The sequence below is a fragment of the Bufo bufo genome, chromosome 2, assembly GCF_905171765.1.
Source record: "Bufo bufo chromosome 2, aBufBuf1.1, whole genome shotgun sequence".
In the NCBI taxonomy this organism is placed as follows: domain Eukaryota; kingdom Metazoa; phylum Chordata; class Amphibia; order Anura; family Bufonidae; genus Bufo; species Bufo bufo.
In genome coordinates, this window is record NC_053390.1 from 151,834,044 (window position 1) to 151,853,439 (window position 19,396).

Sequence of the window (19,396 nt, forward strand, 5' to 3'; positions counted from 1 at the left end):
AAGTTTATTCTGGATAGTTTGAGGTTTTGCCTGACAGATCATTTTTGGGATGGGCATCTTTTTTATTTTATTTACAGTGTATTGGTACAGTGATGGGGGTGAAATTCGCCCCCAGCTTCACTAATTTATGGTTAGCTGGAAGAACGAGTTCACTAATTCTAAGTTACAATGTAAGGAGGATGAGGAAGGGTTTTTGTTTTGGAGGAGATATATCAAAGACTGCCTAATGATATGGAGGGGCAGTGAAAGGGACTGTTTTTGGTATATACCTATACTTTTCCAGTTAAAATATAGGGTTTGGGCGTATAAGACTACCCCTCCAATGCCATTTACTTTGGCATCAAGATCTGCAGGTAATTGTGCATTTTTCGTCTTTTGCCTCAGTACCATATTATGCCTTTCCAAGAATCTAGTACACCAGGATACAGTGGCCTTAGATCTGTTGCTGTGATCTGGGTTAGATTTGGCCCACTGAAGTGCAAACAAACGTATTTTATTTCGTGTCACTACATAACCGTTTTGGCGATGCTCATTCACCATGTCTGCTACATGTTTTTCGAGTTCTGGCCAATGTGGGGGGCCTCTTCTTTATGCACACTTACCCCTTGGCATACTCTTTAATGCTTTTTCATTTGCTTTCCAATCCCAAACCATCTTTTCTGTTACTCCATATTGTCTTGCAGCAGCGCAGTTATTATGTTCAAAGCAAAGTTTACATCTTTAAGTTTGAAACTGGCTTCATATTTCTTTCTTCTTGCTGGTAGAGCCATGATGAGGTCTTGACTGTTAGCCATTTGTATACTGTACTGTATGTACTGGTGCTGTACTGTATGAACCGGTACAGATACTGGTGCTGAACTCAGGGCTCCAGACTAAAAAAAATATCAACGAGCCAAACTAAAATTTTTAGTCGCCAAACTTAAAATATATATATATATATATATATATATATATATATATATATATATATATATATAATTACGGTATAATAAAAAAAAACACGCGTCTTACCTAGGGTTGTCACGATACCAAAATTTTGACTCTATTTTGATACCATAAAAAAGTATTGCGATACTCGATACCACGTGAAAAAAATAAAACCCCAAAAAAGCAGCGTGCACTCCACATTTTATGGAACGCCTGGACCATAATAGAACAGTCCTAACCTAATTTTTGTTGGGACAAGGTGACAAAAAAATGGCAAATTGCAAATTTTTTTTTTTCCTCTTACGGAATTCACCGCATAGGAGATATTTTTTAATATCTTAATAGTTCACACTTTTTTGGGCGTGGCTATGTCATTTTTTTTTTATTGTTTATATATTTTATATGTAAAATTGGGCGAGGGGGTGATTTAAACTTATAATTTTGGTGTTTGTTTTTTTTAAACCTTATTTTTAATTTATTTTTTACACTTTTTATTTAATACCTATTTACCCCCTTAGGAGCTAGAACCTGGGGTCTTTTCTTCCCTTGTCCTATTCACCTTGATAGAGCTCTATCAGGGTGAATAGGACCTCACACTCTCCCTGCTGCTCCTCTGTGCTCTGTGCACACAGCAGCATGGAGCTGACTATGGCAGCCAGGACTTCAATAGCGTCATGGCTGCCATGGTAACCGATCGGAGCCCCAGGCTTACACTGCTGGGGCTCCGATCGGAACTGCCACTGCCACCAATGATAATACTTGGGGGGGGTTGGGGGCCGACTGCACCACCAATGATAATACTTAGAAGGGGGGGGTTGGAGGCGCACTGTGACCAATGATTTTACTTTATAATACTGGGGTTGGGGGGGGGGGGGTGTTCGGTGCACTGCACCACCAATGAATATCGTTTATGCGGGACCTTTCATTACAATAAAAAATCTAAACTAAGTATACAGACATGGAGAGCAACATAATATAGGTGGACATCGGGTAGGCCGAAGCCCCCAAACCTCTTTTCCCTCGTCAGTGTGGAGTAAGCTATCTTAGATGGTTTGTTCGCCCAAAAAAAAAGGGAGACCCTCCGACGCAGTTCTGTAAAATATGAGCGCGGGAGCCATATAGGCAACGTCTGCAGTAGATATAGGAGTTTGGGGACGATGAAAGTAGGGAGATAGGGCGGTAACTGCCACAGTGCAACGGGTCTTTATTCTCTTTACGAATAATGGTGATATGGGCTGTAAGTGATTGGGGAGGGAGGTGGCCACCGTCCAGGAGATAATTACATAAAGAGCTAAAATGAGGTACCAGTATGGGTTTAAAAGTTTTATAATAAGAGATACTGAAACCGTCGGGTCCAGGACTGCGTCCGGAGGGGATAGTGGCCAGAAGCTTCAGGTCTTCGGGGCCGGAAAAGGGAGCTAGTAATTGGGAGGACTGTTCTGAGGAGATAGAGGGGAGTTGGAGGGAGGAGAGGAACTTTTTCGAGGCATCTGCGATAGAACAGGGAGATGAGCCACGAGGGGCCGGGAGATTGTAACAGTCCTCATAAAAAGCACAAAATGCTTTGGCTATGTCAGGGGTAGATTTAAGATGATTACCTGCCGTGTCTTTGATTGCCGGTATGAAGGAGTCAGAGTATTGTTGTTTAGTTAGTGCCGCGATAAGTTTGTTCCCTCTGTCCCCGTCGGCGTAAGATTTAAAGCGTGCACGTAGGAGTAGTTTAGCCGAGGTAATGTTTAGCAGATTTTTAAGTTGAGTTTGCGCGACCGTAAGCTCCTCCGCAAGGCTTATAGCTTGGGATTGCTTGTGGCTGAGCTCAAGAGTGGCGATACGGGATAGGAGGGTGGATATGGCTTGGGCCCTTTGTTTTTTAATATGGGAGCCGAGGGCGATGAGCTCTCCACGAATAGCATCCTTATGGGTCTCCCAGATTACAGCGGGGGAGGGATGGGAGGGACCAGCAGTGTTATTACTGAAAAACTCCCGTAGAGAGGTGGCTATTTTCTCAGAGGAAACCTGATCCTGAATGATGGTTTCATTGAGACGCCAGTTCCATTCTCTTGTAGGGAGAGTGGACAACGAGACCGTCAAAAAGACAGGGGCATGGTCCGACAGCGTGATGTTGCCTATTCGGGTGTGCACGATCTGTTTAACATGTTCAGAGGAAAGGAATACATAATCTAATCTATGGTGTGAGGACTTGGCATGGGAGTAGAACGAATAGTCACGACCTGTAGGGTTCAGGGTACGCCAGGTGTCAAGTCGAACATGAGTGATGGCCGATCTCTCCGAGGAGGAGTCCAGGAGTGGGTCTAGGGTCACATTAAAATCTCCCCCCAGAATTACCATACCATGTTTGAATGCAGCAAGCGCAGAGAGGGTCTGAACCAGCCATGCAACTTGTCCCCTATTGGGCGCGTATATATTGGCCAGTGTAACCGGTGTGTCCGCTATAGAGCCCTTCACAAACAAGTACCGGCCATCAGGATCCGAGGAGGAGGCTGCAACCGCAAAGGGCACCTGCTTGTGAATGACAATACTGACACCCCGGCTAGCGGAGGACTGCGCACTGTGGAACCATTGAGTGAATTCCTTGGAAGGAAGATTAGGGATCTTACCTGCCCGAAAATGTGTTTCTTGGAAAAAGCGATGGAAACTTTATCTTTTTGTAGCAAGGAAATCACCTGGGATCTTTTGCACGGCTCATTCAGGCCCCGGACATTAAGGGAGGAAACTACAAGAGAAGCCATTTGAAGTCAGTAGCAAAGCACATAGCAATCGAAATCAAAATCTGAGCGAGCCAAATAAGTGCATAAGGATGGGAAGAATTATACTCTAGACCTGTAATGGCTAACCTCCGTCACTCCAGCTGTGGTAAAACTACGACTCCCAAGATGCACACTTGCTTGGCTGTTCTCGGAACTCCACAGAAATGAATGGAGTATGCTGGGAGTCGTAGTTTCACCACAGCTGGAGTTCCGCAGGAAGGCAGATTTTGCTGGACTGGTTTTTTAACACCATGTCCCATTTGAAGCCCCCCTGATGCACCCCTACAGTAGAAACTCCAAAAAAGTGACCCCATTTTAGAAACTACGGGATAGGGTGGCAGTTTTGTTGGTACTATTTTAGGGTACATATGATTTTTGTTTGCTCTATATTACACTTTTTGTGAGGCAAGGTAACAAGAAATAGCTGTTTTGCCACCATTTAAATTTTTGTTATTTACAACATTCATCTGACAGGTTAGATCATGTGGTATTTTTATAGACCAGGTTGTCACGGACGCGGCGATACCTAATATGTATACTTTTTTTTTTAATGTAAGTTTTACACAATGATTTCATTTTTTAAACAAAAAAAATCATGTTTTAGTGTTTCCATAGTCTGAGAGCCATAGTTTTTTCAGTTTTTGGGCGATTATTTTAGGTAGGGTCTCATTTTTTGCCGGATGAGATGACTATTTGATTGGCACTAATTTGGGGTGCATATGACTTTTTGATCGCTTGCTATTACACTTTTTGTGATGTAAGGTGACAAAAAATTGTTTATTTAGCACAGTTTTTATTTTTTGCAGTGTTCATCTGAGGGGTTAGGTCATGTGATATTTTTATAGAGCTGGTCGATACGGACGCGGCGATACCTAATATGTATACTTTTTTTAACAGCTTTTTAAAAAAAAAATAATTATGATTTAGTGTCTCCAATTTCTGAGCCATATTTTTTTTTCTTTTTTGGGCGATTGTCTCAGGTAGGGGTTAATTTTTTGCGGGATGAGGTTGACTTACGGTTTGCAGCGATCGCCGACACAGGGGGGGTCATGGGACCCCCCCCCCCGCGCAGTTAGCCAAGGTGCCTGCTCAAGGATTTGAGACATCAGGGCGTACTGTGTCCGGAAGAGGTTAAAGAGGGCCTTTCATGGTTTTGTATTCATTGCGATAAATACTTTTATTTGGGGGGTACCCCCCGCTGATGCTGCTACCCTGCCTGATTTTTTAAAATATCGCTTCTGTGCCCCCACCCCGAAGTTTTCACGCTCAGTATATTAATACTGCGCATCGGTACAGGGAGGAGGAGACGCCAGGGTTTTTCAATGGGTGTCTCCTTTTCATTGGCTGTGCCGCGATCCAATTACAGCAGAGAGCTTTTTTTTCTCCCTGTCTGTGACGCTCTCCGCTGTGATTTGATCGTACAGCGGGGCGCGGGAGCGATATTTATTAATTGTGCAGTAAGGGGTCCATCAATAAGCATGAGAATAGTAGAGTTAGAAACCCTTTAAGATTGGAGACGCACTTTAAGACGGAGCATAATTGGATTTGGTAGTGAAGAAATGGCGAGGGGGTGACCCAGTGGACTATATCACTATATCAGCCCATTTTGATGCCAGATCATGTATTTCTGGGAACTAATCGCTATTGGGAATTCCACTTGTGATTGGTGGGTTCCATCATGTGACTATATGACGAGGATGGCTGAGTTTTCCCAAATTCGGAGGGTTTTGCCAGTACAGAATAGTGATGTAGTTACTTGTTTGAGATCCTTGTTCTGTGGATTTTATCACATGACCACAGAATAGAAGAAAAAAACCGTTATTTGTGATCTCAACCTGAGAGTGTGAAACTGAGCAGTGAAGATCTATTTTTCTAATACAGTGACTAGTGTTAGGCGAATCAAGGTACATGGAAAAATCGATTCGCCGCAAAGCAGAATTTCCTCGTGCTTCATAGTAGCGAATCGATTTTCCCTGAATGGCAATTAAAAAAAAATCATACTCTCCTAATCCATTTGATCGTAATGAGCCGGCTGTCGCCATCTTGATTGAAGATCTCGCACGTCACCACGGGCTGCCCTAGATATTGTGCTAGATCTTCAATCAAGATGGTGGTGGGCGGCTCGTCTCAATCAAACGGATGAGGCAAGTATGATTATTATTATATTTTTTTCTATTTACACTGTGTTATTACTGTCAGATGCCGTGGGCTACTTTCACACTAGCGTTCGGGGCTCCGCTTGTGAGTTCTGTTTGAAGGGGCTCACAAGCGGCCCCGAACGGATCCGTCCAGCCCTAATGCATTCTGAATGGATGCGGATCCGCTCAGAATGCATCAGTCTGGCTCCGTTTGTCCTCCGCTCCGCTCAGCAGGCGGACACCTGAACGCAGCTTGCAGCGTTCAGGTGTCCGCCTGGCCGTGCGGAGGCAAACGGATCCGTCCAGACTTACAATGTAAGTCAATGGGGACGGATCCGTTTGAAGTTGACACAGTATGGCTCAATTTTCAAACGGATCCGTCTCCCATTGACTTTCAATGTAAAGTCAAAACGGATCCGTTTGCATTATCATGAACAAAAAAAAAAAATTTTTTTTTTTTTTTTTTGTTCATGGTAATGCAAACGGATCCGTTCTGAACGGATCTAAACGTTTGCATTATAGGTGCGGATCCGTCTGGGCACATACCAGACGGATCCGACCTAAACGCAGGTGTGAAAGTAGCCTTAGCTATGAACGCGGCATCTGAGGGGTACAGTGATGGGGACATACATCTGAGAGGACTTATTCCTGCAGCGCTCGTATAGAGCACTTTATGTTCATTATATTTCGATAAGGCCCATGTGTATGTCTATGTTCTGATAACAGACAGTTAGCATGTTGCATCCATAGAAACTGCGCCCACGACTCCCACCTCCACATTATTTTTCAGCACAATACCTTCTGAAGCGTTTTCTCTGCTGTGACACTATTGTTTCTTCCCAAAATGGATAGTGTTCTTACGTTTAATGAAATCTATGACATAGATGCATGATTGTGCCGCATTGTCTGTGGGATGCAGATAATTATTGTAACTGCATAGTAATTTCTGAATATTTAGTAAAGGTAGTTGCAAATTTTATTGTGTACCTTGCAGAAAATGAGTGGTGGCAGGGTACTTCATATTTTAGTAAAGCATGCCCATTATTTCTCAGCAGCTTGAGGTCCTTACATCTGGACGTTACCTGTACTTTATGCAAATGGCCACCATCTTATGATATGCAGCTGTCTTGTATTAATGGAATATCTCAGGGGTACCGTATCTCATCTGTCTTGAGGTTCTCTCATCAAAAATCTTGATAGTAAATCACTAGGATATGCCACTAAGTTCTGTTTGTGGCTGCTGTGACCCCCTCAGAATGCTTGGAAAGCATCCTACTACGTTGTTTCCAGTTGGCCCTGCTTGACGTTTGACAGCTAGCTACATGGCTGACCATTACTGTCGGCGGTCATCCATGCTGCCACAGATAATTAAGATTTGCTAACTATAAAATAGCATACATAATCTTTTCTTCTGTATTTTAGGGTCCATTGGAACCTCCAAAATGGAAGTGGATATTAAAGGAGATAAGAGGACTAGCGTTTCTTCTATACCACTTTCTAGCACGATAGAACGGAATTCTCCATTAAAAGTAGAACCGGAAAAACCTCGTTGCTCTAGTACCCCATGCTCCCCAATTCGTAGGACCGTGTCAGGTTATCAGATACTACACATGGATTCCAATTACTTAGTTGGCTTTACCACAGGAGAAGAGCTTCTGAAGCTGGCACACAAATGTGCCGCAACAGAAGAGAATTCTACCGAGGCCACGCCATCTTTTCGCTCCAAGCAGCACGATTCTGGACTTTCGCGCTCATCTCGAATATACAAGGCTAAAGGGCGTCACTATCAGCCATACGAAATTCCTGCCATAAACGGAAGGAGACGAAGGCGAATGCCAAGCTCAGGGGATAAGTGCAATAATAAAGTTATTCCATACGAGTCTTACAAGGCGGTTCATGGTCCTTTACCACTTTGTCTTCTTAAGGGTAAAAGGATACATTCGAAGTCTTTGGACTACCTCAACCTAGATAAGATGAACATCAAGGAGTCCCCGGACACAGAAGTGTTGCAGTACCAACTCCAGCATCTCACTCTGAGGGGCGATCGTGTCTTTGCAAGAAATAACACCTGAAGAAGAGGAATTCTGATTTATTTAGCACCTTTTCTTGTAGCACATTTGAAGACCACTTAAAGAAACATCTGTGCTACTCAGTGTAGTGGATGTGTTGTATAGGTAGCATCTGCAGATAGGTTGTCAACTCCTATCATATGATGTCAAGCAGATTACTGAAGCCACTCGTTTTACCAATTTGTTGAGGTGCATCGGTTTTCAAGCCATTTCTTTCTCCAAGGAGCAAGACTTTTGAGTGTGGCATTGCAAGGGATTAGGATTAGGTAGCGGAATCATTTTTGATTGATAAACGTAATGAACTTTTCGATGGTTTTCAGTGAATCAATTAACAGAAGGATTTTTGCTGATTTTACACTAAAATATGTTGTGATAAATTTAGATTAATCAATGACTCAACTCTGATATGTGTGAGTCGTTAAGTTATGATTTAGAAGACGCTGAATACACTCCAGTACTCGTTTTGTTATTTACTTCCTGAATGTCCTAAGATTAATATATACTGTAGTAGTTTTAATATATGGGTGATTGTACAGACAGCAGTCATGCCATTTCTTACCATCCAGAATGAAATCTGCTGTCTTTGGTTTGCTTCCCAGTGGCTAGATCCATGTTTTTCTTGAATTTTGAATCTACTTTTAGGTTTACTTTGTAAGATTTAGCTATATATATATATATATATATATATATATATATATTATATTAATTGTAACTTGACAGTGCTTGGAAATACTACTGATATGTGAAGTGTGCTGGCTGCTATGACAGTAATATCTGTACAGATGGCTAGTGTTTATATCAGATAAACAACGTGGTGTGTAATGTCATACGACGCACCATATTGTCTATGCCTACTCAATGTGTATGAGATTGTCACACTGCTGAACAGAACATCTAGTCCTATATTGTATCCTTTATTGGAAAAAAAAATAAAAAATCATCTTGTGTTCAATAGCACTTATAAAGCACTTACCTACTGTAAACCGGTTCTGGGATGTCCACTCTCCCATCTGAAGTTTATTTGCTGGACCTGCCAGTGGCAATAGTACGAGGTCTTCACTTATGTGGTTATGCAGCCTTCTTGTCCCCAACTACTATCTTGTAGTGTTGAGCGAATATCTGTTTTCAAGTTCGGCGTACAAGGTTCGGCTTATATAAGAATTCCGTTATGCATTCCGCTACCACATGGTAGCGGAATCCATAACGGAATTCTTCGACAACCCGAATCTTGTTCACCGACCTTGAAAACAGAAGTTCGCTCATCCCTACTATCTTGTATAGAGAAAGTGTATTTTGGAGTCCTTGCCCGGATTCAAGGCCTGTTCACGTCCTTAGCAATAAGCGATTTGAAGGTAGAAAAAAAATCCAGCAGGTTGTAAATAAAAAAAAAATCAATCTTTTATTATGATGGCATAAAAAAACTCACGTCCCTGCTGTCGCTGACGCGTTTCGACCGGCAAGTGGTCTTAATTAGTGTTGAGCGAATTTGTGTTTTCAAGGTTCGGGTTATCTAAGAATTCCGTTATGGATTCCGCTACCACATACCGTAAGTTATGGTCCATGGTCGGCGGAATCCATAACGGAATTTTTACGTAACCCGAACCTTGTATGCCAAACTTGAAAACACAAGTTCGCTCAACACTAGTCTTAATCATCATTTACAACATGCTGGATTCCTTTTCTACCTTCAAATCTGCAACTAGTATGCCTGACTTTCCCTTTAAATGGTTCCCTCTATGTCCTTGTTTTTGATATGACTGCTTTTGATGCCATGTTTTACCTTATGATTTCTGCGGCAGGTATACAAAACTAGCGTGTGAAGAAGAGGATGAAGTCCTATATTTTACTTTGGAAGGCGCATTTTGTGGTACTGTACGTCATGTAGCGTCCATCTGAGGTTTCCGTCGGAACAGGTTCTTGATGGAAACCTCGAACGCGTGTGTTCAACAGATGCCATCCATCACCCTGAGGCGCCGTGCGGTGTGTTTTGTTGTTTTTTTCTCTTGGATACCACGCTGTCATAATTCTGCATTAATTCATATCTCTGGCAGAAAACAGCCTGATAGAGACAAAAAAGGCGCAGCACCAGGAGCTTTCCTCGCTTCTAGGCTTATGTATACTGCCAGCGCCGCGTGAAAGGAGACAAAATTATTACAAAGTCTCCATAGGTAAAAAAAATATGCACCACTTTATATTAATGAACGCATGTTGTTTGGTTATTCTGTTATTTTAGGCTGCTTTCACACAGTTTTTTGCTGGCATTTTTAATGGTGGTTTTTACAACTGCATTTTTTACAGTAAAAAAGCCAGCCTTAGATGTTAGCTAACGTTCTATGGGAAATATAAAATGCACTGCACACAAGTGTTTCTTTGCTGTTATTTAGGCAGCGCTTTTTTTTTCTTTCCTAAAATGTAGCTTGAGCTCTCCATTTATTTATTTTTTCAATTAGCTTGAGCCTTTAATTTTCCAAAGGAGATATGAAAAATGAAGGTAGAAAGGTAAAATCTGGTTACTGTTGGCAACTAAACCAGTTTTCCTTTACACCAGTTTTGATTAATTCAACAACCCCCCCCCCCCCCCACCCTTTTGAAATGAAGGGTGAGATCTGCACCAAAAACCACACTTAGAAATTGAATTATTTTTTTGGTTGCAGTTTGGGCGCAGAAACTCCCAGATATTTGTGTGGATCGTCTGCCCGTACCTGTGTGCAGGTACCCTTAAGGTGCTGCTCCACTTTTGCAGTTACTTCATGTGTATTCAAAATTTTCCCACTTCCTCCTTTGCAAAATAAAATACTACCTTTTGCTGAGGAGCAACTGAAATAAATGTACATGCCTGATGCACTTGTACAAATGGTGGACTTCTACGTAAATGGATTTTTCCGGTGACCCTAAATATTCTCAGACACCTGTTTCCTTACCGTATTGTCCAGATGTCCAATTTGAACCCTAGATTTTATTTCTCAACTACACATCCTCTCTTCAGAAGCTTGACAGATTGCCATTAACGTGTCAATTTTTCCCTAAGGGCTCATGCACACAAACAACTGTTTTCGCATCAGATCCGCATTTTGTGCGGGTCAGATGCAGACCCATTCACTTCAACGTGTCCAGAAAACATGCGGACAGCACACCATGTGCTGTCCACATCCGTATGTCGGTTCCGTGGCACCCGAAAAAATATAGAACATAAAATGCAGAAAGCACACGGGCGGTAGGTAGGTTTTTCAGACCGCAGAACAGGTCACGGTCGTGTGCCTGAGCCCTAATAGTCTGTTAAACGTCTTTAATCTGACCCAGGGTTACATATGGTGGGATTGCAATTTCTTGGTACATGTGTATGCGTTATCATACATATAATCCGCATTTTGGACGGTAAGTAGTCAGCGCCAGAATGAATTCCTAGTTAATGGTATTAGTTTTAACGTTAACACTTTACACCATTTATGTAAATCTGTAAATGTGTTGTCCAATCTTTGGGCAGCAGGTTATAAAGCAGGAGGAGCTGAACGGATTGATATATAAGGCTACTTTCACACTAGCAGCACGGACCTCCCGCAGCCTGTCTGATCCGTCCTTCCGCTAGTGATCGTGTGCCCCCTGCCTGCCGCTCCGTCCCCATTGACTATAATGGGTGCGGTGCGGAGTTCCGGCGGAGGCACAGCAGCGCACGGCTAGAGGCTGCCGGAATAAATGTCGTCGGACATGTCGTAGTTTTATTCTGGCAGCCTCTCGCCGTGCGCTGCCGTGTTTCTGCCGGAACTCCGCCCCCATTATAGTTAATGAGGACGGAGCGGCAGCCAGGGGGCACACGGTCTCTAGCGGCAGGACGGATTAGACAGGCTGTTCACCTGACGGAACAGCCTGCCGGAGGTCCGTGCCGCTAGTGTGAAAGTAGCTTAAGATATACTTCTTTGCTCCCTGGTGCCTTATGAGTCCAGTAGGTGGAGTGACTCCACTGACAGCCTTTCCTGTATGAGTGGGACCGCCCACTGGACTCATAAACTTAGAATAAACATGGATTTAAAGTGCACATTTAGACAAACTCAGGCTAGTTGCTATAAGATAAGAAAATATGCTACTTTGTAAAGGTCAATTTACACTGTGTTTGCAGTGTATGTTAGCGGTATTCTTTAGGTGGATTTCCATGATGTATGATAGTGGGTGAATGGGATGGATGCATTTCACACATGTGCTGGGAGCTTTATTGCTGCATCCAGCCAACGGACAATGCAAACAGAATGCGTCCTCTGTAGTCAGGTTCTGTCAGTGGAAACTCCTCTTAGACACTCCAGCACACAGATTGTTCTCTCGTGACGGAGAAAAGCCAGCTGTGAAGCAGCAAGAAGAAAGGAAGGACTCCTGGGCAGTGGCGGACTGGCCAATGACCCTACAGGGAAATGGGCCCATGCCCAAGGGGCCACCCGAGCCCTCCTAATGGCCACTGGCCAGGTACATAAAGATCTGATGCTCTCAGCATTAATTAATGCTAGGAGCATCGGGTACTTATGCACCTGGTTAGCGGCCCCAGGTGGCCTCCAGAATTCAACTGTATGGTGATGGGGCAGTGTTTTATGCTGCACTGTGGTATTTGGTTTTGCTGGGGCAGTATTTTGTGGTGCAGTACGGTATTGCTGGCCCCACCTACATGTGGCTTGTGTTGGCCCTGCCTTCTGTCGCCTACAACATGGGGCCACGTTTAGTTCCCGGCCCATCCCTGCTCACGGCACGTTACAGTGTAGAGTCATGAAAGGAGTAGGAGGAAGTGGCCATATCAGTGTAGGGGAACATTATCTCAACAACTTTTTAGTTTGCTTACTTTACTGTTTTGTCCATCTATTCGTGATCGCGCTGGCACTTTCTTGTTGCTAAAAGGGTGAGGTTACGTACATCTCTCAAACTGTGTTCTGCCTGCAAAATAAGTCCCCAATGTCTAGCATAATAGCAATCACATGCCACACGTTGGGCCGACACTGAAAAAGGTAATTTATAATTTTCGGTGGTTTTGGTGTCAGTTTTAAGTCTGTCTTTGCTTTGTGAGGTTTCACCAAATTTCTGAAATGGAGCACAGTAATATATTTGCCACACGTGTAATGTAGTGTACACCTGTGTCTGTAAAAGTACACTAGGGGCAAAATACGGATTCTGTCAGTGTGGCATCTATATTGCATCTTTTATTTTATTTTTGCTGACCCATTAACTTGAATGGGTCCTTGGTCCGCATTTGTGGCCAAGTATAGGACAAGTTCTGTCTTTTTGCAGAACGGAGATACGGATCTGATGATCCATGGAGTCACTCAAGTCAGTGGGTCCGCAAAAAAATCCATATTTTGCAGACCACAAAATACTTAGTCATGTGAATGCACCCTCGATGAGACATAAGGGTGTTCTAATCTAATCCTGACCTACTTTTCACGCCACTTTTGAAAGTGGTGTAGATCCTCAAAATAATACACCAAATGTCACACGCTTGCAATATTTTTACATCATAAAAGTGACATAGCAGATTTGATAAATGTCTCTGTGACACATGCTCAGTGAGTATCGTGGGACGTGTGGTTTCAGTGCATCGCTAAAACTACTAACACACCCCACTCCAGGAACCCAAGCGGGCAAAGCAACGATGGTAGCTAGGATCCTTGTAATGTATGAAGTTCTGCAAACCCCCCCCCCAAAAAATGTGCATTCTACATCTAACATTATATAGCAGATTGTACTGCATTTTTTTGGTCTGGAGTCCGTATAAGTTATACTGGATCTTTTACCATTGCAAAGTTTTAAAACAAAAATTACTATAGGAAAGATTTATCATGGGGGAATTCTTAATGTTTTAAGGGATTCTGTGTTGACGTAATTTGTTCCATATTTTTCCAATTGCACAATATTTGATACATTCGGCTTATCTTCTGTCTTGAGATGTTACTCCACTGTCTACTTTCTTTCCCTTTTACTAGAGCTTGTTACAATTTTATCAACTGCTCAAAATGTCTCAGTTGATAAATCTAAATCAGCTCGACAGGCTACCCATGCCCATTTTCCAAGACCTGAGTGAGTGGTGTAGAAACGCAAAATGTTTTGTGCATTTAAGCCCCCCAAAAAAAGTCGCAAAGCCCTATTTGTGACTTTTTGAAGATGGAATTCTAAAGTGCAGGGCTTTATACAGTCCTCCCTAAATTGTTTCCTACTAAACTACATATCAATCTGCTCTGCTCCTCCTGCTTTATATCCGAGACCTGTTTAATGCGATGGACAGCCTCTAATGTGTTTACATGTTACTTTATAAGATATGTGTTTTTGCTTCTAAAGTTGCTTCCATATTACTGTATGCAGATGACAAAAAATGTTTTCTTTTTTTTGTGAAACATTTAGAACATCCATAAAAATACTAAAATGGAAGATGTTTTTACCAGAAAATAAAGAAACATTTTTCATTGTGATTTGGAGCAAGTTGTGTAAATCGAGCAGCTTTTTAATTTCATACCTTTCTGGATTTAGTAACATAGTTTATAAGGCTGAAAAAAGACATCTGTCCATCCAGTTCGGCCTGTTATCCTGCAAATTGATCCAGAGGAAGGCAAAAAAAAAAACTGTGAGGTAGAAGCCAATTTTCCTCACTTTAGGGGAAAAAATTCCTTCCCGACTCCAATCAGGCAATCAGAAATACTCCCTGGATCAACGACACCTCTCTAGTAACTATTTAGGACTTTTTTACATGAGGCCATAAGTATATTGACTTGGTTCACACCCAGTTTATAGTTTCATAGGCATAGTCCACAATATAGACATTGACGTGTCCCACAGTGATTGACCTTTATTTAAGTCTCTCCTTGCACTAGTATAATGGTTTGTTATTAATGCAGACATGATGGATCATGGCAGATGATAGAAGTCAATTTTCCTCATTTTAGGTGAAAAAAAAATTCCTTCCCGACTCCAATCAGAATAACTCCCTGGATCAACGACCCATCTCTAATAACATAATATTATTACATTCCAGAAATACATCCAGGCCCCTCTTGAACTCTTTCAGTGAAATCACCATCATATATAGCACAATATATAACACTATTCTGGTTATCAAAAATAAATGGAAACCCAAAGGAATGGAACCTAATAATAGAGTGAATGGAGACATTCTGTACCCCCATTGCACATTTCCACTAGGGAGCTGTGATGTGCTTTGCTACACCACAATTTGTAACATTTTAAAGGATATAGTTCAGCGCAGTGGCGTACATAGAGAAGTAAGGGCCCCATAGCAAGGATCAAACCAGGCCCCCCACACAGGACAGAAGGTTTTCTGCCTAAACCTTTTCAATTACCCTTGGGCCATTTTTCCACTGCCTCATATGCTAAAAGTTGTTCCTTTAGAGGGTAGAGTCCTGACCAAGTTTTGACCTCCAGTAGAAGAGGAGATGACCCAACTAAAACTGGGCCCCATAGCACTCGCATGGTCTGCCGCTATGGTAGTTACGCCCTTGGTTCAGTGTAGAATTCATGGATGCTAACCAAGAAATCTTTACTGTGAATTCAACATTGGTGGGAAACATTAGTTTAATAAATGTGGACAGAATTCCAAGAGTTCATGTAGATGTCAGGTGTAGTCATGTAAAAATGTCAGTAGACGAGGTACAATAATGTAAAGGGCTTTTAGGTGCCCTAAATAGATTACTAGTGGGCACTCGTATAAGTCTGGAGTACTCTGTGGAGTGAGCATTAGAGGGGTATTACAGTGTCAGCAAATACATGTTATGCTTTTGTATGCTGAAATACTTTCTGTATTATTGCCTCTTTGTTTTCAAAATCTCTGCAATAGGAGCCTTCATTGTTTACGCCCAGAGGACACCCCGGTGCACGGCTTGTTACAGGACACAGCTCTGATAACTGTACTGTATCCATGTGTTCTTCCAGGGCGGACTGGGAACTTAAAGTGGCCCTGGAAAAAAAAAACTAAAAGTGGCCCCAAATTGTCAGAAGGCAGGGACAACAGAAGTAGGTGGTGCCAGTAATACAGTAGTGCAGCACAGCATATGACCCCAGGAGATCCAAATACCACATTGCAGGATAAAATGCTGCCCTACCACCATACTGAGGATGGTGATGCAGTTGAATTCAGGAGGGCACCTGTGGCTGCTGGCCAGTTGCATAAGTACCTGAGGCTCCTAGCATTAATTAATGCTTAGAGCATTAGATTATTATGTACCTGGCCAGTAGCCATAAAGAGGGCTCAGGTGGCCCCCTGGGCATCGGTCAAACATGAAATTTCCCTGTAGGGCATATGGCCAGTCCACCCCTGTCCTTTACATGATCAGTGATGGTTCCTACAGAATAACTGCAAGCAGAGAAGGTATTGTTAGTGTCCCTGTACTTTGAAAAAACTTTTCATATGTCATAGCAAAAGTTTTTGTCCGTGGAGGTCCGACTGCTGAGATCCCCACCGATCACTAGAATGAGGAGAAAGAAAGCCTCACAAAGAGCACTCTCTCCTCACTGCAGGAGTTGGAATCGAGATTGGCTCATAGTCTTTCTATGTGAGCCCATCTCCTGCAATGAGTAAAGACTGAGCTCTCTGTGAGTGCGTTTCCTCTTTCTAACGTTCAAAACCTTTGATAGGACACCATGACATCAAATGTTTTTTATTCAGAATAGCAGGCATGTGTAGATGGGGGTTGGTCAGTTCCTACTCTACCACGGGCTCCAGTTCTGGCCTATGATTTGCAACCCTGGGACCTATTCATTGGCTTTAGGCATCTTAAGTAGATCTAGTAAGCCCCTCGGGAAAAATGTCACCCTCCATTATTTCATTAATCTTTGGGGCTGTTCCCTTATGAGCATTGTTTACAGCTATCATTTTCATCTCAATTTTTAAGCTTTGCATCACATATAGCAGCGTTGTGTTATTACATGTAGAAAAAGAAGGGTACTAACCTTTTTCTGGCATTGTCCGTGCATCACTGAAAAAAGGCACAAAAATTATTTACATGACTGAACGGAAAAAAATATGCCTTTACTAGGGATGAGCGAATCGACTTCGGATGAAACATCCAAAGTCGATTTGCTCATCCCTACCCTTTACAAAAGAAAAGGAAAATGCACCTGGTCAGGAAGGGGAAGTAAATGGCCCAGTCTTGAACTGGTCAATTAAACTAACTTTACATTCAGAACACATATCTGAGGTTTGCTGCCTTTTGAAGGTTAGATACTTTCCCTGGTGTTCAGGGCTTCTGGAAATATCTTTTTCTGTAAATCTGCAGGAGGTCACTGCTGAGTTTCTTCACAAAGACTTCAGTTTCGCATTGCGGTCCTAGCATATAGTTCTCACTTTCTGCCACTCGACCTGATGAGTGCTGACATACTGGTATATTTGTATTTCTGCAAGGGCACTTGTGAAATATCCAAGTGTTTCTGCAATATATTATTCATCTTCTGTGGCTATATCGGGAAAGCTCGGGGCATTGTTTTACACGTTGGATTTTGTTACTTATGACTTTGGACATCATTAAGCTTATGTATGATTTTAAAGTGAAATGTATCTTTTCTTATCCCATTGTATTGCTGATTGATTTATAATGTCTGATAGTTAAGAATGACAATAAATGTTAAAAACCTCAACAGATTTTTTTTTCTAATTACCAATTGTGAATGTGTATCTTGTATTCATTTAAAACTATGAATATGTTCATTTTCTAGGGCCTTTTGGTGTATTATGAGTTACACAACATACTGTATACCACTACATTTGTCACGTAGTACCAGCGATATTGAGCCTTTCTCGGTCCCTTTGTATTTCCCTGGTCATATAATCGCTGATGGCTCTTACAATTAGCCTGGATTTCCTTTGTTCATTTAGCTATAGCCAGCCTCAGATGTAACAATAATCACTGATGATCCACATGTCAACGACATTGGTAATGATAGCTATTATGTCTGTTCGGAAAAATGGAAATTTGTTCTCTCATGAATAACAAATTTCAGACTTTTTCTCGTATCTGCAACAGTGGAAAGGTTTTCTAGCTAAGAAAACATCTGAACATTGACAGGATCAAGGGCATATTTTCATGGCCATCATAAAGAAATCCTCCTGTCCAATAAAATGCTCTCAAATTAAGGGTAGGTTCAAGTGGAGTTTTTTTTTTTTCTTCAGAAGGCTTTTGAATCTGAACTGTAATGGAAGGATTTCTACTTCTTGCTGCTGAATCCACTTCTGGTTTGAGCTGGAAAACCTGCCTCAAACCCTGATCCAAAAATGTGTTTGTGAACCTACACTAAGAATGCCCTTACAAGACATGTTAAATCTGGTTGCATGATGCTGACAGCAGTGGCATAGCGTGGGTTGCCAGCACCCAGGGCAAGCCATTTATTGCGCCCCCCACCTGTCGACACACAGATAATATAGTAGATGTCAACTGCAGTCCTATGTAACACCACACGTAACACAGTGATAACTGAGTACAGATAATCTAGTAGATGGATGGGAGCCCCTAGAATTCAGATCACACACAGTGTGGCCTGAAGTCCTCCGCCCCCCTACCATACCATGAAAGTAATATGTGGATAGACATTATATATATTGGTACAAAAAATACAGTAGAATACAGCAGCACATACCTCTTACATCCAGCCACGTCTCCTCTGAGGTACACTCTTTCCTCAATGTCTTCATTCCGAGATAAGACCACCATGATACCTTCTTTCAGCCGTGTCTCGTCTCTGCAGAGTTTATCACAGAATTTTTTTTTTTTAGATTCTTCACTTTACCATCGCCCTCTCCTTCCTGCTGCCCCCCAATACTGTGGTAGAGCCAGACAGTCCCCCATAATAATACACTCCCAAACTGTCCTCAATGGTAATGTTCCCTGCATCACCCTCAATAGCAACCCCATTAGTAGTAATGTCCTCCATATTGCGCTCAATAATAAAAACCTTCAGCACCCCAGTATTAATAATGCCCCCATAGGGATCCTAGAAGAATAAGGCCTTCTGTAGTGCCCCCAGCAGTAACAGGGCCCCTCTATAAGGTACCCCTATAAGAGCCCGCAATAGTAATAAAGTCCCCTATAGTGTCTGCAGTAGTTAAAATGCCTCCTATAGTGGCCCAAGTATTTATAAAGACCCCTGTAGTAGCCCCAGTATTTATTACGACCAGTTGCAGTGCCCCCCCCTCTCTATTATTATACATAATTGCCCCCTCTGTATTACCACTGCCCATAGACTATAAACTTCCGTTGGGTGGATCTCTATCTCTGAATGGATGTTTCTGCCCCAGTTACAGGAGAAATCAATAGTGGGGAAAAAAAAGTGAAGTTAAATGTCCCCCAGAGGTCTTGTATGACCTTATGGGGGACGCAAAGTGTAAAATAAAAAAATAAAGTGTTAAAATAAAAAAAGGTTTCACATGTAAAAAAAATATAATATTCCCCCAAGTAAGGAATAAAAATAATAATTTAAAAATAGAAAAAAATGTATAAAATAAACATATTTGGTATTGCTGCAT

General features: G+C 42.2%; 1 protein-coding gene across 1 annotated transcript in view; it reads left to right on the forward strand.

Moving 5' to 3' along the window:
* Positions 1–11,452, forward strand: part of MACIR (macrophage immunometabolism regulator) — a 30,657-nt gene extending 19,205 nt beyond the window's left edge. The window contains exons 2-3 of the mRNA XM_040421603.1: positions 7,256–9,045; positions 9,402–11,452. Coding sequence (XP_040277537.1) covers positions 7,276–7,905 — 630 coding nt within the window. The 5' untranslated portion in view covers positions 7,256–7,275 and the 3' untranslated portion in view covers positions 7,906–9,045; positions 9,402–11,452. The remainder of the gene's footprint in view (positions 1–7,255; positions 9,046–9,401) is intronic.
* Positions 11,453–19,396: the final 7,944 nt, after the last annotated feature.